The following is a 22,268-nucleotide window of genomic DNA, read 5'->3' on the forward strand; positions in this document are numbered from 1 at the left end:
GGGCAACAAAGGACTATGATACATTGACAGGCATGGAAACTACTGCCGGCACAACTCAATACAATACAACTATAACTGCTTCCAATATGGCCAGTGGAAATACAGGATACCAGGTGGTCCCGAATGTTTGAAGTTCTTTGGAATAAAAGAAAAAAAAAAAAAAAGAAAAAAGGAGAAAAACAAAAGAAAGGGAGAAAGAAAAAAAAAGAGGGGGGGGAAAAAGGAAAGAAAAGCTAAATCTTGTTTTAAAAGACAATATTAATTTATTGCTCTGATGGTGCTTTCGGGAGAAGGACAGTGGATGAAAATAACTTCTTTCATTTTCCACAACACATAAGGGTTGTAAAACCACTAACATGTTTAAAAACCTTGCCAGGGTCCAACATCACTTTATTTTATCTTCAATGAGAAACTAAATGTCATACTAATTATATATAAAAATTCATGGTTTTTTATTTGTTCAGCTGCTTCATTGTCGCCTTTAACATGCTACAACAGGGCTAAAAATGATGAATCCCAGAGAAAAACCCCCAAAAAACCTCTGATATCTAAATAAGTACCATGAACCACATGATGAACTAAGAGGGGAAGATTTAAAACCCACTAAACAAGAGGTAAACGAGATCACCAGATAAATAAAAAAAGGCTTAAAACAGACTCACCATATTTACAATTCCCATTAAATTACACATAAATAAATATATACATACATGAACACTGATTCCCTTATATAATAACCGTGAATCGTGTTGCAATAGAAAGTTCAAGTTGGTCGCTTTACCTTGGACAGGAAAAAGTTCTACAACTGAAGATATGACATGGAACTGCTTGTGTTTTGTGTTCAAGTTTATTCACAATACTGATAAAATGTCATCAGTCCTTTTTGCCTTTTGTTTGTTTGCTGTTGCTGTTGTACTTTTTTCGCTTTTTTTCATTTTTAATATGGCTACAATCTTAACTGAAGTTTATGTAAGGGAAGGTGGTGATTCAGTCCGGTGAAGCTCATAGAATTTTTTAAGTATTATTTATTTCTTTTTGTTTTTTTTTTTATTTTTTATATTTTTTTAGAAAAAAAAAGTCCTTTTCTTTTTTGTTATGTTTTTGTGTTTGTTTTTTTTTCCTCCTTTTGTTTTATTTTAAAAAAAAAGTTCACAAACTCAAGACAGAACTTTTTTTCTTTGCTGGCTCCGTCCCCCTGTTCTGTTCTCTTAGGCTCCAAACTGGGGTAAAACGATGGTGGCAGCGGGGAGAGGGAAGGAGGGGATGGTGGCTGGCGGAGGGGGGGGAGTTAAGAGGGAGCAAATGGAAATGTGGATGCTGGGAAGGGGTGTGGGGAGAGGGGCAGAGCAGTCCTGCAGAGTCAGAGAACAGGATTGGCAGGAGGACGCTCATTCTGTTGCTGTAGCCTGGGGTGCTGGGTGCAGGGGAGAGGGAGGAGGGAGATGAACAGATCGATGGGTTATGAGGGGGAAGGGAGAGTGTGTGGGGGGGGTGATCCTCACTTTCGGTGCTTCTCCTCTTTGTCGCCGCTTTTGGTGCTGTTGTCTGTGTGGCTGTTGGGATTGTTGCTGAGGTACATTTTGTCCATGGCCTTGAGCGCCTCGGTGAGATAGTTCTGCAGGGCGGTGACGGCAGCGCACACCGCCGGGCTCCCGAAGCCGTGCGAGATGAGGTTGAAGTGGGTCAGGCAGCTCTGGATGCCCGGCTCCAAAATGGGGTTGGGCCGCGAGTTCCCCAGGGGAGATCGGTCCTGAGCCAGCAGGTCGGTGAACTCTTTACAGATCTGTCTGTAGCACAAATGGAGCAGAGAGACAGAGGGAGGGAGGGAGGGAAGGGAAGAGAGAGGGAGAGAAATGAACCATCACTGGCGGCGGCAAAGCCTGTGCACGCTCCCTGCTAGCTAACATGTGCCCCCAGGATCAAGGGGGCCGCTGCCCACGAGTGCACACACACACACACGCACGCTCTCTCGCCTCCCCCTTCCGTCTACGCATCCTTCCCCCTAATTCTCACCCTTCCCCAGCACGCACAACCCTCTCTCCCTTCACCTCCCCTGCACACACCACTGCGCGCACACACATCATGCCCCGGCCCGAGCCAACGCACGGACAAATAACAGGCACACACAGAGACATGCAGTCACACGCCTCCCACCTACCCCCATAGCACAACCCCCCCCCAACCACACATCCCAGCCCCCGATGGATTTTTGGAGCAGCCAGGTAGTTTAAAGTTCCCCAGCGAGGCGGAAGGGAATAGATGGGGTGCAATATGCAAAGGGAGGTTCAGGGATTTATACATGTCTCGGAAGATCTTATTTTTTTTTGGGAACTGAAGAGAGGTGCTGGCCTCTTCCTTCACAAGGCTCAAACACGCCCGTGTGTCAGGAAGAAGGAGCGAGGGCTGAGAAGGGGAACCGAGGCTTTAAATTAGGGTATTCCGAAATATTTATATATGTACACCTCCATCTCCAAATCCAAAGGGACCTTCCCACAGAGGGGAAGGCTGACGCTAACCGGGGTCTGGAAATTTCCTTCCAGGGAGGTGGGAAGAGAGGATATGAGGGCACGGAGCAGAAGTTAGGTTATATCATCCACTCACTGCACCAACGGTTGGGGAAATAACACACCTTATAGCAAGAGAGCTCAGAGGCGTGTTGAAACAGTTCGTATTCTAAAACCCGCATTAATGTCTTCCAGCCATAAAGCGGCTCCCATCTTCTGCCTGCGCCCTCTGGCACTGTGCCCTTTGGTGACACCTCCATTGGTAATTAAGGGCTACTAAACAACCCTTTTAATTTCCAGCAAACATATCAAAACAATCATTTTCTTTTCACGCACCACCTGGAAGTCTAGGCAGCCCCACCAATGATAAACTCTGCTAGCATTTTAACTGCGTACAGATTGCCATTTAAAATATATTTTTAATATCCCTATATTCACTAAGTAACAGAGCTGCTTAGGCAGAAAAAAACACTGCAGATTTTAATGAACTGAAATCAGTTTAATGTGCCAGTTTTATTTTACTGTCAATGGGAAGCCTTCCCCTTCTACCTAAACTGATAAGCTAAGTGAAAAGGCCCGGAAAATGTTTTGCTCTGAAGAATTACTCCTTTTTCTTTAACTAAACATCCACCCACAATTTTCACGACTCGCTTTCAAGGTAATCTGGCACGAACTGACTTGATGGAAACCAAGCTGGGTTATAGAGTTCTCCTCTAGCAGGAGGGCAAATACACCCCCTTAGAATTTGCAAAACCATCAGCCACTGGCGATGTGGCAAACGCTCACAAATAAAAGCCCCAAACCCGGGTTCGTCGCCCTCCCCTCACTTCTGAGCAACATGCCAGAAAGGTAAATGTCTTACTTTGTAGCTAGAAGCATGTTTTTTCTTGTGACTTGCTCGTTTGGATCGGAATGTTGTCGGTTGAGAAATTCAGCTACTGCTTTGGCAGGAAATTCTGTCTCACAAACGTACCCAAAATCTCTAGCTAGATGTACTGCTTCTCCTGAAAAGGGAGGCACGGGTGGGGATGAGAGGGAAACACACAGCTCATCAGTACACATCGCACAGAGGCAAAAATCCATTAGGAAAAAAAAAAAAAGCACTAACATTCTACTTGGGCTTTTCTTCTAAAAGGCTTGGACTTTTTTTCTTTCTTTCTTTGAAAAAGGCAGGGTAAGAAATGCTAATTGCATCTTATCTTGCAGGAGTTTTCTTTGCTTCAGTCGAGGGCAATGCAAATGTGTATTTTCATGACAATCGTTACAAGTGAAATCTCGCATAAGAATTTTTTAAAGTTTACATTGACTAACAGATACTTTTAGACAGGCAGGCTCCATCCACCTAGAATGTGAGCTTAGATTTACATATCCATACCTATACGCAGCCGTTTACATACATTTCATTCACAGCTATTTACTCTGGAAATGTTTCTTTGCCTGAGCCACCTCTCTGTATTCTTTTGCAATGCATCAATGATTAATATTGATCATAATTACTCCTAGAGCTCTTCTAAATAAAATGCATTAAACAGCTAAGTGTTTAAAATTTAACTTGATCGCATATAATTATATGTTCACCCCCAAACGATTAACCATGAGAATTTTAAGGTCATTCCACCGAGTCTGTCTGTTTTGTTGATTTTCAAATCTTTGGTTTTAATTTCCTGAACCAGTTGGTTTTTACTGCAGGGCTTCCTGCCATTAGCTCTAGCTCCGGAAGAACGCATGCGCCAATTAGAGCTTCAAAGCCTCAGTCCAGTGAGCTTGTTTCCATAAAATGGAGCGGATCATAAACAATAACAGTACTCTAGAAACTGCCTCATCGCTACAGGACTCAAAAGCCCCAGCAATGTTTACACTATCATCCCCACCCCCAAAATTAGCCACCATCGCTAAATTATCTGGAGATTGGGCCTCTGGTTTTGTTTTGTTTTGTTTTTAAAAATCATTCTTTTAAAGCCATTGTATGTGAAATCCAAACAGAACAATAGATTACCATAAAACCTTCTCCATATTCATTAACATCACAAATAATGTTTAGCATCTACCAAATCTAGACTTTTTACAAGTTTTCCCCTTTCGATTTTTTACTACAGCCTGTCGATGCACTTGCAGCAGCCTTTTCAAAAACATGAAGACAGAGTAAATTTTCACACAGTATAAATATAGTGCGGCCACTAATCCCAATGTTTTTTAAAAAAAAAAAAAAAAAAAAGAAGCCCGGCATTGCACAACGCTTCTTTCCTTGTCCCTTTGAACATGAAACACTTCTCGCAGAATGCAAAGTGACAACAAAACAAAGCAACAAATTCCCTCCTACACGACCAAACTCAAGCTAAACCTGTGCGGCCCGAGCTGAGCCTGAAAGTGCTTTGCAGACTGAACCGGTCTAAAATGTTGTTGAACCCATAAGCGAGGGGAAAGGAGGGAGATCTATTTGCTGGCCTTGGGTTTACTTTGTGCCCAAATCGGTCTGAGGCAGCAACGGCTTCAAAAGTAAATGACTGCTAACTCTTGACTTTCCCACCTCCCCGTTCTGACAGCGTAGGACATCTCAGGGCATGAAAAGTGAGTTGCAACTTTTCTGGCCAGAGCAAAGTTGGAGGAGAACAATATAGCCAAGGGAACATATGCTCTGAAAATGAGAACCAAAAGGGAGCGGGGGGTGGCGGTGGTGCAACTTTGAGGCTTTCAGGACACCATTAATTCATGGCTGAGGTCAAGGATTCCCAAATTAATTCAGGAAGTAATGGTCACGCATTTCTCAAATGCAGATGTCAGAAAACTTAAATGATTTACTGTTATGTGGCTACGGGCCGGGAGGGAGAACAAACTTAAAGTAGCTGGAGTTTCTGACATTTAAAATTGCTTGGCTGTCCACCTGTGGCAGAAGGACGGCAGCGAAGTGTTAAAGGTTCTGCTCCCCGTAACTTCCAACTCAACACTCGGGGGTCACTTACGGGGCTGAGCCCACAGCCCCTGTTGGCAGGGATCTTCCCTGTGCTGCTCCCACTGAGATCCACTTACTCTGGGGAGGGATTATTCACTTGAACGAGGGAGCAAGAAAGCCCTGAAAACGTTTAGTTCAGAGACTTAAAAGCAAATAAATGGTGGAATGCAATGCTGAGTCTGCAGGACTCACCAAGTCCGTTTCAGGTTAAAATGAAAGGCAAAGGCACACAATTAACATTTTTTTCCGAGGCATAGAAAATAACGCCCTTCCAATTTCCAACAAAGCAGCACCGACTCGGGGGAAAAAAAAAAACAAACCAACCCAAAACCAACTTTTCTGCCGTTAGGCAAAAGCAACAGGCACATTATCCAAAGGCTCCTTGAGTCACTTACCCTCCACCAGCGACGTGAGCAAGGTAACGTTAGCAGCTTTACGCCTCCCGGCCGGCAGGTTTAATCCTATTTTGTCCAGTTTCTCCCTCAGAGATCTCCCTCCGTTTTTAGACTTCGCCCTGCCCCGCACAAAAAAAAAGGCATTGAGACACGGGGCTGGCGGGGGACACATGCTCCCACTGTGGCTCCCACCCACGGATCACCCTGACACATTGCCTTCCCATGGACGGGGAGTTAAAGGGGTTTTTTTATGGGAGGGACATGTTTGTGGGGCTGAAGAGCGGGTGTTGCTGAGTCTCAGACATAGGGATGGGGCTTTGGATGGCTCCGTGTCTAGGGAACGGGGGCTCTTACTAAGGTCCAGATCAGCCCCCGGGCCGGCGGGGAGTTTAGGCCATGTTGTGGCCCAAGCTGGACCCCTGAGGTGCCACCTGAGCTCCCAAGGTGCCATGAAGCTGTGTGTGTGGGAGCTTCTCCCCACAGCCCCCAGACAGCGCTCCCAGGCGTCATGGGGGAGATGGATTTGTAAAGGTGGGCAGCCCCCCTGACCCCCCCACCCGGAGCACCCCAGCCCTCACACTGATCCCTGCCTGGCCCATCTGTGGCTTTTCGGCAGAGCCGGGCTGAAGAGGTGGGAGCCGTTTTAATTAATGCTGGGTGTTACTCCCTGCCCGGGCGCTGCCTAATTGCCTGGGTGAGGCCCAGGGGCAGCAGGGTGGGCGCCCACTGGTAACCTCCCCCCTCCCGGTGGGTGTGCAGGGGTGGGGGGGGGGGGGGGAAGGGGGTTCATCGCCGTGAAGGGACGGTGTGACACGGGTCGGGGGGGACACACCGACGGACGGACACACCGACAGGGCGGCGCTAGGCCTTCGGTGGAGGGGGGGGGCCCACGCAAGGCTGCGCATTGCCATAGTTACAGCGCCCCCCCACACACACCGCCTGGCAGCGCGGCCCGCCCCCTAGCGGCGGCCCCCGCCCCCCGGCCCCCGCTCCACCGCCTGGGCCTTCCTCATCCTCCTCCTCTTCCCTCCATCCCGCCAGGCCCGGCCCGGCGGCAAGCGGGCGTTATTCGCCGCCGCCATCACCCCGCCTTCCCCCCCGCCCCTCTCTCACCTCCGCAGCACTCCGCCCAGCAGGGAGGCGTTGAGGCACTCGGGCGGCGAGAGGCGCCGCTGCACTTCCGCCACCGTGACCTTGTACTTGGAGGTGGAGCTGAGCAGCGAGAGGCGGCCCGGCACCGAGCAGAAGACCTCGTTGGGGTTCACCACCCCGCCGAAGAGCGCGTCCTTGTTGATGGGGATGGAGGAGACGGCGTTGTTGTTAGACTTGGAGAGGGACACGGGGCCTGCAGGGAGGGAGGAGCAGGGAGGTGAGGGTGAGGAGGAGCGGGGAGGGACGGGGAAGGATGGGGGGGGGTGTCCGCCATCACTGGCCAGCCCCGGCCCCGCACCGCCTGCAGGGGGGACGGGAGACCGGGGTCGGACGAGGGCAGGGCGGCCGGCGGGGGCACCCCTCTGCTCGACGGAGGGAGAAGGGAGACAGCGGGGCAACCCTCCAACCCCAGCAAAGAAATTTAAACATAACCCGGTCTCCCCCCTCTAACACCCACACCCCCCCCCCCCCCCCCCCCCCAGCCCGCAGCGGGCACACGCCGTCGGGGGCGGGGGTTGGGGGGGTGTTGATGGCGGTTTGTTAAAAGGACGTCATCACCGGCCGCGTTAAGACGTCACGGGCAAGGCCGGCCCGCAACGGGCACGGCGGAGGGCGGGCAGCGCCCTGGGGAGCGCCGCCACCAGCCCCCAGGTGGGCGCTCGCTTCCCCCCACCCCACTCCCCTCCCCGCCCCGGTTGCCCGCCCCCCCCATCCCAGTTGCCCGCCCAGCGCACAACTTTCGGCGTGGGAAAAACCCGTAACGGGGCGAGGAGCCGCCACGCGTGTGCCCCCGGCGACGGGAGCCAGCGCCCGGGCATCCCATCGCCCCCCAAAATAAAACCCGGTCCTTTCCTCCCCCGGGCGGGCAGTGGTGGCCGGCGGGGAGGTACCGGGACAGAGCCACCGTTCGGCTTACGGTCCCTGACCGGGCCTCGCCGCCCCGGCGTGCGGTCGCCTTCCCCGTCTCCTCCACCCTGCCCCGCAGCCCGACCGAGCGGGGGGCTCTCTGCATTTTGGATAGATCGCTTGTGACATTAATAGCTCTGGGAAGGCTAATAGATACAACAGGAGTTAAACGAACTCTTGAGATTACTAATAAAAGAGCCAATTATCATGTCGACTTGGAAAGAGCATCTCTTAAGATTTATCCCTTGCACATCTAATTTGACGTGACAAAGGCTCCACAGACCGGGGGGGGGGGAGGATGAAACTTTGAGCTGGCTGGCTGTACAGCCATTGAGGTTAGAGAGGAGAGCGGCTCTGTTCAGCACCGGTGGCCGCCGGGGGACCCAAATTCCCGGCGGCTGGACAACCGTGGCACCCCTCGGCGCGGGTACCAGTCAGCTACGCCTGCAGCCCCGCCAGTTTTAACTCCAGCAGCAGCTCCCTACGCAGGATCCAAACGCAAACCAGCCGCTTTACACCGACAACTTCCTTTGCAAACTGCCCGGGTGCCACCTTTCCCAATCCTTCGGCCGTCCGAAGAAAGACGGGAGAAGAAAAATTGAGCGGAAACGCGCCGTAAATATTTTGCACGATTTTTGCGGACCAGGCTTCTGAGCAATTCAGTTCCAAGCGAAGCAAGCGCACAAAGCCAACGAAACCCAAACCGCTCCGAAGGACAGACATCAGTTTGCAGAAGCTCGCCCCTTGTTCGCCAACAACTCGGCTCATCACCGCCGTGATTTAAATAAGAAAACCCGAAGAAGGAGGAACAACGTTTTCTCTTTTCACAGCCCAGTTTACCGACAACGATTAAACCCCGCCGCTCAGCCGGATCCACCGGGCAAACCATGAAACCGAATTGCTCGCTAATGCACTCAAGTACCGGCTCGGATTTTCTAGATCATCTGCTAACATTTTTCCTCGTTAACGACAACAATAATTAAAATACCCGGCAAACGTGGCCATTTAAGAGGGCGGATTTCAAGCCGCATCGCCCGTTTTCTTTTCCCTGCCTCCAACCTTTTGGCCAACAGTTACGTGCCAGAGGAAGAAGCCCAGGGCCGGGGGACCGGGGGTGGGGGTGGGGTGTTGGGGGGAGGCCGGGTAAGTCCTCCCTGCAAGTAGTCCCCAGCCTGTGACGACATGTTTGGTATGCGCAAGGAAACGGCTTACCTTTCTTAATTACAGTTTGATCTGGGATGTTAATACCGGGGTCTTCTACGTGCTGCAACAAAAGGAACAGGCAGGGATGTAAACGCACAACCACAACAAAAGGCGGGGAGGGCTGGAGTGCGGGAGAAGTTGTGTGTGTTTCCCCCCTTCCCCGAGAACGGTGCAGGGAGGGAAACGAACACATCCTTCGGCGGGAGAAGGGATTTAGGGGGGATTTCCTTCATCGGGAGGAATGCTGCATCCCTCCCCGCTCTTCCTCCGTTCCCCAAGAAATAGAAAAAAAAAAAAAAATCAAATCACCCCCACACCCCCGGGGCTTGCCCGGCCGAGCCCAACACCCAAGCGGCCACCAGCTCCTGCGGGTTCCCTCCGAATCCCCCCTTCCCCTTTCCTCCTCCCCGGGAATCGGCCCCGGCCCGGCCCTTCCCCACTCCCGTGCCCGCGGGAGGGAAAGCACAAAGGAGCAGGGACGGGAGCGGGGACCGGTGCGGTGCCGGGGATGGGGATGGCGGGGGGGGAGGTGTCCCACGCGGCCCCACGCACCCCCGGGCTCCCCCCACTATTGTCCCCTCGCAGGTTCCGCGGTCGCGGCTACAGCTGGGGTTCGCGCGGCGGAGTCACGACGTGATTAGAAAGTCAAATGAAATCATGTTTTCTAATTCCAAAAACTGACAGGCAATATAATGTCTGGCTGTGTTTACAAATTAACACCAGTGCTGCTGAGATAGAAGATTTCGCAATCGTTACAAAACCCAGGCATTACCATTTAAAAAACTATTACTTCCTTCTCTAGTCTTTGTCCAACAATAATACTGATTCTAACATTTTCCATTCTGTCTTGGATTTATGCTCCTGTTAATTGTGCCTGATCTCAATGATTCCGGGTGGATGGTACTAAGTTGCTTTATTACAGGTTTTATTATACTCAATGCTCTCATTTGTAACTTGCCTAAAGTGCTTCTGGATTTAAGTATAATTAAATTGAGAAATGTTCAGAAATGACTACTGCTGCAGTTCTTGTGTTTTAACTATATGGGGAAATATGATCCCTTTATGCATGCACCCTAAACCCATAAAGTAAATGTAGTGTGGCATAATACTTTTATTTGTGTTATTTCTACACATATTCCATACAGGGAGGACTGTTAAGTTTAAAATCCCACAGAGATATTTATGATTAAATAATTTTCACCGTCTATTTGATTTTCTTAAATATTTAGCGGTCTTTTTTATTGAAGGTTAACTGTTGCAGCAACGGAAAAATTAAAAACCGACCCTTTCCTGACCCACATTTCTATAAAGGATTTTTTTTAAATAACTAGATAAAATACTCCTGAAAGATACATCCTCTTATTTTTATGCTTTCCTTCATGCAGCCTGCTGATTCAGTTTTGCAGAGAAAAAAAAAAAAATTGGCTGGGCTGGTTTAAGGATTTAAACCAGATGGCATTTGGTTTTCACGAAGTACAGCAATGCTATTAATTCATAGATCCCTGAAAGGCAAATCAAATGATTTGTACTTAAAATATCTGCAGAGGAGGCTTCCCGAATGAGCCCACTGCCACGGAGCACCATTGAGGAGAAGGAGAATTCGAGGGAACATTTTAGGTCATGTTCTTCCTACAGCAATCAGAGGCTTGCAGTCAACAAATTAAGTTTATTCTTACTATTGCCTCCATGTTATTTTATATCAAGTTTAAAGAATCGACCTGCTTTTAACGGATCCAAATTGGTTACTAAATCCTCCACTTTGGGAAACGTATGCGTTTATTGCAAAACTGCTAAACATAACCAGCGATTTTCTGTGGCTAATTTAGCCAGATGAGGGCTGTAATAAATTCACTATTTTTCCCGAGTATAATTTACAAAAGATTTCAAAATGACCCCCAAAAATAGGTAAGTTCATCTGAACATTATCCTTGCAACACGAAACTGTACTCATTAAACTGTCAGCGAATATATTGTTGTAATATTTGATCCTGTAATTTGGGATGGCATTTCAGCAAAAATCACATCCAGATACCACAGTTCCCTCCTCCTCTTTCCTCCTGCAAATCGAGCAGCTTCAGTCCCTCCGCACGAGCACTGTAGGCTTTAATAAATTTATTGGCATGTTCTAATTCCATTTTCGTGGAGAAACCCAGAAAGATGAACTTTGATCACAGCCTATCGCATTGCATAAGGCCACTTTCCTAACTGAACAATAGCCCTGGCTTGCTTTGTAAATAGCCCGTGCGCTAATGTCATGCTTAATTAGAAATCATTTTTTTAATCTGTATTTATCGATAACAGAATTAGGTCCCCCAAATAACGCATCCTCCAATAGGCTCCCAACATTTAATTTAATATAGGGTGTAGCAGGTCTGGCTCGAATTTGATAACCTATAGCTAATGATTTATGAGGTCATCCCTTTGCACCGCTGCTAAAAGAAGAAGGCAGTGTTTTAATATACCTCTTCCCTGATTTGTCAATTAATTCCTTTAGAGAAGAGGATCTGCCCCTATCCTCTTACAACTTCGGATTTCGTTATCCCATATGCCAATTCTGTAATCACGGGAAACCGATTTTTCCGTCTTAGGCCACTTTCACCCACTTTTTCTTTTTTTTTCTTTTTTCCTTCCCCCTTTACGTTTGCCTGGGAGGACATTTAATGAGATCTCGCGTTTCAGACTCGTGTTTTTCCCAAGGCAGCGAGAAATCCCCAAATGCACGGCCCTGTGGTGATATTATATATTCTTCCAATCGTAACAGCTTATTGTCATTGAGAAGGAAAGATATTGTTAACGATGACAGTAATTTGATTTATTTATATTTTAGCGGGCGCGTTAGCGGGGAGGCGTCGCGCAGGGATGGGCTGCGAGAACCTATTGTTCTAGGTGGGGTCTTCGCCTTTCCCTGGGGAGGGGGGTGTCTTTTCTTCCCTCCCCCTTTTTTTTTTGGGGGGGGGGAGGGGGGTGTCCCCCTTCCTCCCCGTGAAGTTCGTCTCCCGCGGGGATGGGGACGGGGGGGAGAGGGGCGAGCGGGCCCCCGGGGGGAGCCCCTTTTGCTTACCGGCACGTCCTCGATGGCGTGTGGGATGGAGTGGAGGGGCAAGTCGGCCAGCCCCGAGCCCAGCCCGTGGGGGGCGTGCAGCAGGTCGTCGTGCCGCCGGTAGTCCCTGCGTGGGTCCAGCCCCGAGAGCTGGTGGGGCAACCCCCGGTGCGTGTGGAGTAGCCCCGTCTCCTGGCTCTGCCTCTGTCCCGGCCATCCTGGGTGTTGGGGCTGCGGCTGGGCATGGAGGGGGTTGAGGCTGTAGGGGTCGTTGACGTGGGAGTAGGGGTCCTGAGACTGGGGGTAGATGGGTTGGTAAGGGGGGGGGAAGTAGGGGGGCTGGAAGTCGGCGTTGGGGGTGTGGGAGAGCGGCGGGGCGCTGGTGTAGGGAGACTGACCCACGGTCCCCAACTGGGGTAGCCGGGCTGTCCCGTTGCTGGTACTGTCGTGGCGCTCCTGAGGTGGAGAGGGGGGGTGGGGGGGGGAACGACAGCGAGGGGAGGGGGGGGGGAGGGGGAGGGAGAAGGAGAAGGAGGAGGGGGGGAGAAAAGAAAAACAAAGATAAAATCAAACTGTTTCTCCTCAAAATCGGCTTGAGAATTTCACCTATCGGGCAAAGATGGGCAATTCGTCCGCTCCGAGGCGGAGAAGAGCAGGTCTGGGGGTTTCTCTGCCTCTAGTTTCCCTTCGCACACAATTAAGAGGCAGTCTCGCTTTTTAAATAATAAGAATAACGGCAATAATGATAACAGCAATAATAGCAATAATTATAACAGGATTGTTTATAATAATTAATAAAACATTGCGGCGATACAACGTGGATTCCCAACAGATCGCGCCCCGGCATTTCAGGAGCAGGTATTTCCCGCAAATAAAAAGATTAATTCATAAGTGGGCATTATAAAAATAATAATTCTATCACGACCCAAAAATCCTCCCTCTGGCCCTGGACAGAACCGAGACAAATACCGGCGCTGGGATTACTGATAACGGATCCTGAGAAAACCCTGGAAAATCCAAGCCCACTGCCATTTTGTTACCAGAAGACGCCGAAACAGGCTCTAAAACAAACCGTCCGTTCCCCCCGCGAGTTTTACAAAGGTTTCGGGGCGAAGACACTGACACAGTCCCCCGCCTACGGGGAGAGCCCTCCCGGTGCCAGGCCGAGCGATTTGGGAGCGGAGGGGGCCGCCGGGGCGCCGGGGAAGCGGAGGAATGCGCCGGGCAGGAGGGGGGGAGCATCGCCCCGAGCCCCGCCGCACCGACGGGGCTAGCGGCTACCGAAATGCTCCCGGGCGTTTCGGCACGGTTCTGCCGGGTGCCGGGCAGAGGAGCCCACAGGTACGTCCGGGGAAAAAGGCATGGCCTCCACGGAGGAAGAGGAGGAGGAAGAGAAGGATTCAAGGGAAAGAGCCAGGATCCCGAAAAAAAGGGAAACGAGAAAGCTGAAAATATCCCGTTTGCAGGTGGCAAGGTGAAGAAATCGAAGCGGTAGGGTCCAAGCAAAGCCTTTTGCCGTTCGCTCGAAGCAGACCAAAAAATAAAATATAAAAAATAAAAGGGGGGGGGGAGAAAAAAGAAAGAAAGAAGGGGACGTAAAAAAAAAAAAAAGGTAAACCACCGAATTTATAAAAATGAAAGAAAGCAAAAAAAAAAACCCCTCTCCGGAAAGCTGGATGCGAAACCCCGACCGCCACCGCCGACAACAATAGCAACACCCAGCACATACCAAACCCCCTCCGAGAGAAACGTGAAGCAACTCACCATAGCCGAAAAACTGTGTACTAACATCTGCGAAGAGTCGGGGGTTACAAGTCAAGGTAGAAAAAAAAAAAAAGAAGAAAAAAAAAAGGCAGAGGAAAGGGACCGGCGGAGCCGCAGCCCCCGGCGGAGCCCCGCGGGTGCGGGCGGTGCGCGGGCGCGGAGGGAGCGCGGCCGGACCCGGCGCTAGGCGCGGGCGGCGGGACCGGGGCGCCGGGGCTGCTCCTGCACCGCGGGCGCGCCACGATAATCCATCAGAACTTGCACCGATCTCTGCTGCCCTTCATCGGGTGTTGCCAAGGCGAGCTCTCTATCCTGGCGTGGTGTGAGGAGCCAAAGTTGGTTGCTTTTTTTGTTTTTCCTTTTTTGTTTGTTTGTTTTGCGCTTTTTTTCCCCCTTTTTTTTGATTTTGTTTTTAGCGTGTGTGTGTGTGTTTCTTAATCCTTTTTTTTTTTTTTTCCTCTGTCTCTTTCTTTCTTTTTCTCCTTTGACTTAGCTGCTGCTTCACTTGAGCTCCTAATAACAGATCTGCTGCCTTCCTGGAGACTCCTAATAGCAGATATTCATGACTATTAATATTACACGAATACTTAATAAGGGAAGAATGGCTGGAAATCGAGCGTGAAGCGAGAAGGCAACTCAAGGCAGAGCCTGTTCTAAATGACGTCCATTGAATGAAGAATCAGTGTATCTAATCAGAGATGGGGGAGAGGGAGAGGGAGAGAGAGACAAAAAGGGAGAGAGAGGGAGCGGGAGAGAGAGAGGGGGGACATGCTGCTGCGTCTGACGAATCACAGGAAAGGGGCAACATTTTAAAAGGTTGCAGGGCATGCAAAAGTGAAAGAGAAAGAGATCCGGAGAGAGGGAGAGGGTGGGAGCCAGGAGGGGGGTGCGGAGGGAGGGGGGTGGTGGGAGAGACGGGCAGAAGGAGAGAGAGGAGAGGGGGCGCGGGATCCCCCCTTCCTCCCCTTCCCTTCGCTTCCCCTCCCTTCCCCCCCCCCCCCCTTGCCGCCGCCTCCCACTGCCCCCAGCCCCGCGGTCCTTCGCGGGCGCACCTCGGGCTGCGGCTGCTGCGCGTAGCCGGCCTCAAAGCCCAGGGAGAAGAGCGGCTGCTGGCTGCCCGCTTGGCTCTTGCCGCCCTCGGCCGCGCTGCCGCCGCTGCCGCCGCCTTTCCGCGGGGTGGGCTCCGCGGGGCCGCCCGCCGCCGCCGCCGCCCCGTCCATGCCTCGACGGCGCCCCGCCGAGGGGCTCCCCTGGCCGCTGCCCCCGCGGCGGCCGCCCCGCGCCGCCGAGCCGGCTCGCCTCGGTGCCCCGCGTCCCGGAAACCGGCTGGGAAAGTTGGGGTTGGTTTTTTTTTTTTTTTGGTTTTTTTTTTTTTGGGTGTCTCCCCGTCTGGGTGTCAGCCCTCCTCCTCCTCCTCTTCCTCCTCCTCTGGTTCGAGCCCAGCGCCGAGGCCAGCGGGCTCCCGGAGCGGGGGGGCTGGGGAGCCCAAGGAGCATCCACCGGGCTCCCCGCGGCCCCCCTCTCGGAGGATCCGGGAAAAGACGGGGGGGAAAATGCAGGAGGCGGCGAGGCGAGGCGGGGAGGGAAGGGAAGGAAGGAGGGCGGGAGGGACGCGGTGGGGCGAGGGAGCCGGGGAAAAAAAAAAAAAAAAAAAAAAAAAAGGCAAGGCGAGCGCTTCTCCCGGCCCAGACAAGCCGGGGCTCCGGCGCAACCCGTCGGACTGGCTGTGCAACTCCCAAACAAACTCCCTCAAACAGGCACCGCTCCTCCGCCGCTGCCCCGCCGCAGCCTCCGCGCCGCCGGCGCCCGGCTCCGCGCTCCGCCCGCTCCCTCCCGGCCCCGGGCGCCCAGCGCGGCTTCTTGCCGGGCTTTTATTCCGCTTTTCTTTTCATTCCACTCCCCCCTCCCCCCCCGCCTTACTCCCCGTCTTTTAAAGGCAGGTCCTATCCCCGTCAGGGTACAGTCACCCTCTTTTCCATCCTCTCGCTCCCGAGGAAAACGCGGGGAGCCAGCCGCACACGCCCGCACAAAAGCCGGCGGGCTCCGGCGGAGCGGCCGCCGGTCCCTATCCGTCTTTGGTAACACCTCGCTGCAAAGTCCCATTAGCGCAAGGCAACAAAAGCCATTCGCGATGAAATCCACACGCTCGCACGTGTGCACGCTTGAACACCGATCCTGGGGGGGAGGCAGGGGGAGAGACACGCTTTCCTCCCGAAATCCAGCTGAGGAATACATATATTATTTTCTTCCGGCTTACCAAAAATAAAATAAAATAAAATAAACCCACCCCTGACACCTCATTCCTAGAAATCAAACATCCGCCAGCGAGTAGATCTAAGAGCTCAGCTCCCGCACCGGGAGGCAGCTTTATCCCAAACTCCTCGATCCGGGACTAAACCACCAAATCGTTTAGTCGGCGGCGAGTCTGGCGAGTCCCTCGGTCCCTTCCCTAAGCTACAGCATCGCACAAAGCAGCGGCAGGATCGGATTGGGAGGGTGGCCCCCCCTTCGCCCCAGACTTGCATCGTCGGCAAGGCTCCGCCGAGGCTGGGGGGACCTTCCCGCGTGGGTCACGGCCAAATCACTGCGTTCATTTGCAAAGTGGAGTCCTTTATTGCGCGGTTTAAACGCACTGCACAGATAACTTTTGCGAAACGGGTGGCAATAGTATTCGTTGGTTTGAGACTAAGCATGGGTCCCAGGCATCACTCTTCTTTTTTCCTCTTCTTCTTTTTGCAAGATTAAAAGACACTCGCCTCTTGCTAAAAATACGGATGCACACAGACACATAGGGAGATGCGCGCACACAATCTGTGCTGAACGGCTCCAAAACCAAATTAGGTGGCTTGTAATTTTTTTTTTTTTTTCAAGCGGTTAAAATATTATTGCTCAAAGCAATGGAAGTGTGGCCCTGAAAATTAGGAGGCTGGGGGAACACCGCTCCCAAACCCGTGATTTCTGTTCAGCAGCTGACCCCTGCAAATTTGTGCAGCTCGGTATAATCAACCCGCAGCTACATCGAAAAGGCTGAATTTAAGCGTCGGTCCTGAGCCAATTTATTGGGATACCTCGGGTACCTGGCGTGTAAGAATAATTATCTTCCCTTTGTCTCTTTGCCCTTTCATTCATTCATTCATTCATCCGTCCATTCATTCAGTCAGCCATCCATCCATCCATCCATATGGATGAGTGTAGCATCCTACAGAGCCTTATCTACGAAGGATCTACCTATAGACCAGGCTGCTGCTGGATCCTGTTTGCCTTTCCTCACACACTTCCAACAAAGCCGGGTTTCCACAAACCCCGAACTTCCCGGGGAAGGACCCCAGCCCCTCTCCAGCTGCAGGACCGCAAGAAAGCCTGGCGAAGGAGCAGAAGTTTTCCTAAACGAAATTGAGAGACGGAGGGATGCTCGCAGCTGCGGGGCCGGAGAGCTCTGCCCCAGCCGGGGGAAGCGCTTACCTCACATTCCTCATACTTGATATTATCCGTCAGTTTCCAAAGCATTTTCATGGATTGGCGTGAGACAGAGAGAGGATTGGGTTCTCCCTGCCTTTCCCTACGGTGGCGGTGCCGGGGCGGCGTGGGGAGCGCGGCTGGCGGAGGCTCTGCAGCGCTCCCGTCCGCGCTCGGAGATCTCCCTCTAATGGTGGAAACTTTTCCCTTTTCCCAGCTCTTTACCCACAGCCTAATCGCCTCATTAGCATATCAACAACAGCCCAATTGCTCGCCAGCACAACAACCTGCAGCGATGGACACAGGTAGAAAGGACACACGAGCGAGAAAAAAAAAAAAAAAAAAAGGCTTTCTCCAACCCTCCGAGCCTCGGCGCGGGGCGGGGGGGGAACAACGGGGCCCTGCCTGCCTGTCGCCGCTCCCCCCGCGCCTCTGCCTGCCAGAGGGGAGGAAAGTGGCCAGCGAAATCAAAGAGGCGACCGTCCCCTCATCTGCAGAGAGTTTAGGGCTAGCCATGAAGCCACCCCCTTCCCCCCCCCCCTTTTTTTTTCCACAGGGTTTAAAGATACCAAAGCGAGGAGAAACGAGACTCGGGTCTTGTTCTAACGAAGGTTATTGTCTGCGGAGGCTTCTGTTGCCCTCTGGTTTTGATTTGATCTTTTTGGTGGATATTTGAAAAGCTCCTTTCTTTTGCAAACTGTTTAGTTCCTCTTGGCTCTGTTGGCTATTGGTCTTCAAAAATAATATTAATTAAAAGAAACCCAACCCCAAAAACCCAAAACACAAACAAACCCAACATAACCTCCCAGATAGAAGTGGGCGAGCGGTAATGTGAATGCAGCGGGAGCCAAAAAGTCTTTTGCAAGCGCTTGAGCAAAGGGACAAAACAATGACCATAATAAAACTTTGGTACTTTCTTAGGTGGAGCGCTTCGTTTGCTTAACAATGTGCCGCTAAGTGAGCTCTCAGCCCCCCCTCCTCGGGGGGGTTGCTTTTCCACCCTTCTCCTCTTTTATTTCCCCGGGTGCCCAGCCTTGATCCATCCACCGAAACGCTTCGTTTTCCCCGGTTTTCTTCTTTTTATTTTTTTTTTTTTTTCCCGTCTCGCTGATCCCGCGCCGCTCCTAACGGCGAGGCATCCTGCTCTCCGTGGGGCCGGCGTGCCTCCCCACTGCGTTCCCCGGGGCCGGGCATCCCCGCGTGGGGTTGGGGTGCCAGCACCTGGCTGCCCTGCCGCTCCCCGAAACTTCCCTCTGCCAACCGCAAAACCTGCCCTGTCGGCCTGGGAGACCCTCCCGAGGCCACCCCCCTCCCCCCCGACGCCGGGGGAAAATGTATTGCCTCCGGGAGCAAACGGGCCCCTCCACTCCGCGGGGGGAAGCCGCCGTGGGCCCTCGGGGGACCCGGCACACGCGTCCCCACGCCGGGAAGGGTGGCAAAGGCGCCTCCAGGCTCTCGGGCCTGCTCTCCTTCACACACACGCACATCTACATCACCAAAATTGGATTATTATTTCCCCCCCCCCCTCCTCCTCCTTTCCCCTTCCCCCCTCCTCCGCCCCCCGATGCTCTTTTTCACCAGCGCTTTTGTCTGCAAGTGGCAGGAGAGTAAATTGTTGTTTTTACTCCCATTGAGGTTCAAATGGAGCTGGCAGATTAAGCCTAGTTAATGCCTCCGGGGGGGGGAGAATGAGAAAAAGAGGAGGGGAGGCGGGTAACGAAGGGGCCCATCGTCCCTCAGCGCAGTCCTGGCGGAGCCGGGCCGGCCGGGACAGCCCCCGACCCGGGACAGCCTCCCACCCGCGGCCGCCCGGGACTCCCGTGGCCAAAGGCGTGGCCCCGGGGCAGAAGGCCCAGCTGGGCCCGTGTGCGGGGGTAGGAAGGAAAGGGGAGGCTTTCCCCGAAGAGACACCCCCCAACCCGGGGCAGCGGGAGGCGGCTGCTGCCCCCCCCCCCGCGGCGGGTCCACCCGGCCCGGCGGGAGGGGGGACCCGCAGCGGCGGGGAGCGGGAGCAAGGAGGGCCGGGGAGTAAGGAAAAGTCGGGAATAGATTTCAAGGCAGATAGCCCGTAAGTGCGATTACATAAGAGTTGCCTTCAGTGCAAAAAATAAAAAAAATTTTAAATCCTCTCTTGGTCGCTTCTCCGCGCCGACCTGATAAAAAGACGCCACTTGTAACTGTAAAAATAATTAAAAATATATTTGTTTACTGCATTTTCTTCCCTTTTTAAAATTTTTTTTGGACGACTTACTGCTACCCTAAAAAAAATAAAAATTAAATAAGGCAGCCCGGAGAAGGAGTTGATCGCGAGATTTTGAAAAGTTGGGAGCAGAAAAAGAAGCTAGGCTCCCATCTTCAACTGGACTGTCCTGGGGAAAATAATAATAATAAAAAAAGGTCGTTTTCGGTAATAAAAGCCCGGGTGTTTGAACGGGACGGTTCCTCTTCCCTTTTATCAGCCGGCAAACGCCGCGATCCGGCCCGATCCGTGAGGCTGCAGGGATTTCCAAGCGTCTCCCGCCCCGGCACCAGCCGTAACTCCACGCGTGTCCTCTCGCCCCTGGTGCGGGTTGGTCCCCCCGGCTCCGCGGGGCTGGGCGAGGCCCCGCCGGGCCGCGCTTTCCCCCACGCCTGGCCGCTTTCGCTGATGGGTGCTGCTTTTCCTTCCAGCCCATCCCCGCGGGAGCGCCTTCCACGGGCGCGTCTACCGCCGGCGCGGGAGCCGGCAGCGTTATTTTACCACGGGACGGGCTCGGGTGGCAGCTCACGGCGAGATTTCAGTCCCCGTCCCCCCAACTTCCCCGCTGCCCGTTCCCGAAGCGCGGCGGGCCCCACGCCACGCCGGAGGGCGCTGGCCCCGCGTGGGGTCCCGGCGCGCTCCGTGGGCAGCCCCAGGGCTCCTCCGGCGGGACGGGCGCCGCCAGCCCCGGGCAAAGGGACGGCGGGCGGGCGGGCACACGCCGCCCTTCGCCGGCCCACTCTGCCCTTCGCCGGCCCACGCTGCCGGGCAGCTCAGCCCCGGGCCGGGACACCCCCGGCGGCGGCGGGGCAGCCGTCGCCCCTCCCGGCCCCAGCCCGCCACTCTACCTGTTGCGGCCGGGGGCAGCTACCAGCACGGGGAGCCGCAAAAGTCGCCAACCCCGGGATCGCGTTTGCCCCCGCTCCCTCGCAGCCCGTCACCTTTCCCGCTCCAGCCCTGCCTCCCGTCCCAAAACAACAATACCCCCCTCCCCGCCCCGGCAAAGGGCAGGAGGGTCGCCTTACCTGCCAGTCCCCCATTTTGGCAAGGATAGACATCCTGGCTGCAGGCTCCGGATCCCCAGGTGCCTGCCGGTCATGGACTGCGAGGGCGAGCCAGCCGCCCGGGATGCCTGTGGGTAAATCCTCCCCTTACCTGCGCCGGGACTCTCTCACCTGGCCATAAAGAGCTGGGTGCTCCCTGCCTGCGCCTGCGCGCTGCCTCCGCGCTGCCTGCGCGCTGCCCCCCGCCACCCGACTCCCACGGCCACCGGCCCGGCCCCGACTCCCACCGGGGACCCCCTCCCAGGGCACACGGCAGCTGCCAGCTTCGCTGCTCCGCCGCTCCCTGAGTCCTAAACCATAGCGGGGGGCAGCTCTGCCCGCCCGCATGGGGACGGGCGAGCACCCCCCTCCCCTCCCTCGGGGGGGCCGGTAGGTTTCCTCGGGGACAAGTTACCAGTGAGTGTGTGCTCGTAGTAGTAGTAGTAATAATAATAGCATCAGCCCCAAAAGACAAAGCACCGGGGGGGCTGAACTAGCCCAAGTGGGTAACGGAGGCGCTGCAAGTGGCCGGGGGCATCCACGGGGAAACAAAGAGACCCCCAAGTGCAGACGGTGTTCCCATCCCCTAATACGCGGGGCGGGGGGGGCGGGCGGCAGCGGCCGGGGGTGGGGGTTGTGACACCCGGCGGGATGGGGTCTGGCCCGCTGGGCTGCGTGGGGTGAGGATGCTGCCACCCGCTCCCCCCAGGAGAAGCCGGCCTGTGACAGTCTGTGGCCCTAGGACTTCTGGGTGTCCGTACCCCTTGTTCCCGCCTGTGTTTTTTTCCCCTCGGGGATTCAAGTGCCGAAGTGCCCTGGGAAGTTGCCAGGGCACAGCGCAGCTCTGATTTCACGCCCCTGAAAGAGAGGGGGCATGGCCCCCGCCCCATCTCCAGGGGCTGGGCACAGGGGGAAGCGGGGGCGGGAAGCAGTACTCCAGCTACAGGATTTTGGGGAGGGATGCACTTAATTTCCACTTCGCAGTTGCACAGCGAGACCTTCGCATTTCAGAGGCAGAGGAAGGTGGCACCGCGCCCCAGGTGTGGGGGTCACTTTGAGGCCTCTTAAAAGCCGGGGTGCGTTGCCCCCCACCTATGAGGCTGTGCCGGGTCGGGTCTCGGGTCCTGGGCTGGGCTCAGCCCGCAGTAGAGAGAAAGGGAATGCACCCTCTTACCTTCACCCTAAAAGCTTGGGGACAAGGACCTTGCAGAAGGAGGGACAAGCCCTGTCTCCAGGCAGGTGGGAAGGGGGAGGCGAGAGCCGGCACCCGCAGCCATTCGGCTCCGGGGGAGGGCCGGGGCCGCGTGCACGTGAAGCCCCAGCTCCAGCAGTGCCGGGGTCTCCGCTTCACGCCGCCCCCGCCCCAGGGAGCCGGAGTCGGTGGGGACCGGCCGGTCCTGCGCGGCGGCGGGGCGGGAGGCGGTCAATGGGCCGTGCGAGGCGCGCTTCACACCGCCGCTCCCAGCGCCGGCCCGCGGTGTACAGTTAGCGTCAAATTACAGTAATTAGCCGGGCACCGGAATTTAATTACCCAGCCCTGCCCCTTCCCCACCCCTCCGGTGCCGCGGAGGCTCCTTCCCGGGGAAGACGCGGAGCAACGACGGCCCCCTGCAAAA

General features: G+C 54.1%; 1 protein-coding gene across 3 annotated transcripts; it reads right to left on the reverse strand.

Moving 5' to 3' along the window:
• Nucleotides 1-1,247: 1,247 nt before the first annotated feature.
• TFAP2A (transcription factor AP-2 alpha) lies at nucleotides 1,248-20,667 on the reverse strand. Of its 3 annotated transcripts, none has more exons than XM_054191587.1 (7): nucleotides 20,635-20,667; nucleotides 12,172-12,606; nucleotides 9,120-9,171; nucleotides 6,963-7,194; nucleotides 5,850-5,968; nucleotides 3,367-3,508; nucleotides 1,248-1,787 (listed from the first exon to the last, which is right to left on the reverse strand). In XM_054191587.1, exons 1-7 carry the CDS (start codon nucleotides 20,665-20,667, stop codon nucleotides 1,499-1,501), a joined length of 1,302 nt encoding a protein of 433 aa, XP_054047562.1. In that variant the 3' UTR covers nucleotides 1,248-1,498. The 3 variants fall into 3 exon arrangements, with proteins under 3 accessions (XP_054047562.1, XP_054047561.1, XP_054047560.1); XM_054191586.1 differs by lacking the exon at nucleotides 20,635-20,667 and adding an exon at nucleotides 17,377-17,427; XM_054191585.1 differs by lacking the exon at nucleotides 20,635-20,667 and adding an exon at nucleotides 13,915-13,941.
• Nucleotides 20,668-22,268: the final 1,601 nt, after the last annotated feature.

This window comes from Rissa tridactyla, chromosome 2, assembly GCF_028500815.1.
Source record: "Rissa tridactyla isolate bRisTri1 chromosome 2, bRisTri1.patW.cur.20221130, whole genome shotgun sequence".
Taxonomy (NCBI): domain Eukaryota; kingdom Metazoa; phylum Chordata; class Aves; order Charadriiformes; family Laridae; genus Rissa; species Rissa tridactyla.

What these genes read in the sequence shown, in the direction of transcription:
- TFAP2A (XM_054191586.1), bottom strand. Translation starts at nt 17,427, where the DNA reads ATGAAAATGCTTTGGAAACTGACGGATAATATCAAGTATGAGGAATGT. An exon ending in ACGCCATCGAGGACGTGCCG is followed by an intron (nt 9,172 to 12,171) that starts GTAAGCAAAAGG and finishes CTTTTGTTGCAG; the next exon opens with CACGTAGAAGACCCCGGTAT. An exon ending in GCTCACGTCGCTGGTGGAGG is followed by an intron (nt 3,509 to 5,849) that starts GTAAGTGACTCA and finishes CTCCCTTTTCAG; the next exon opens with GAGAAGCAGTACATCTAGCT.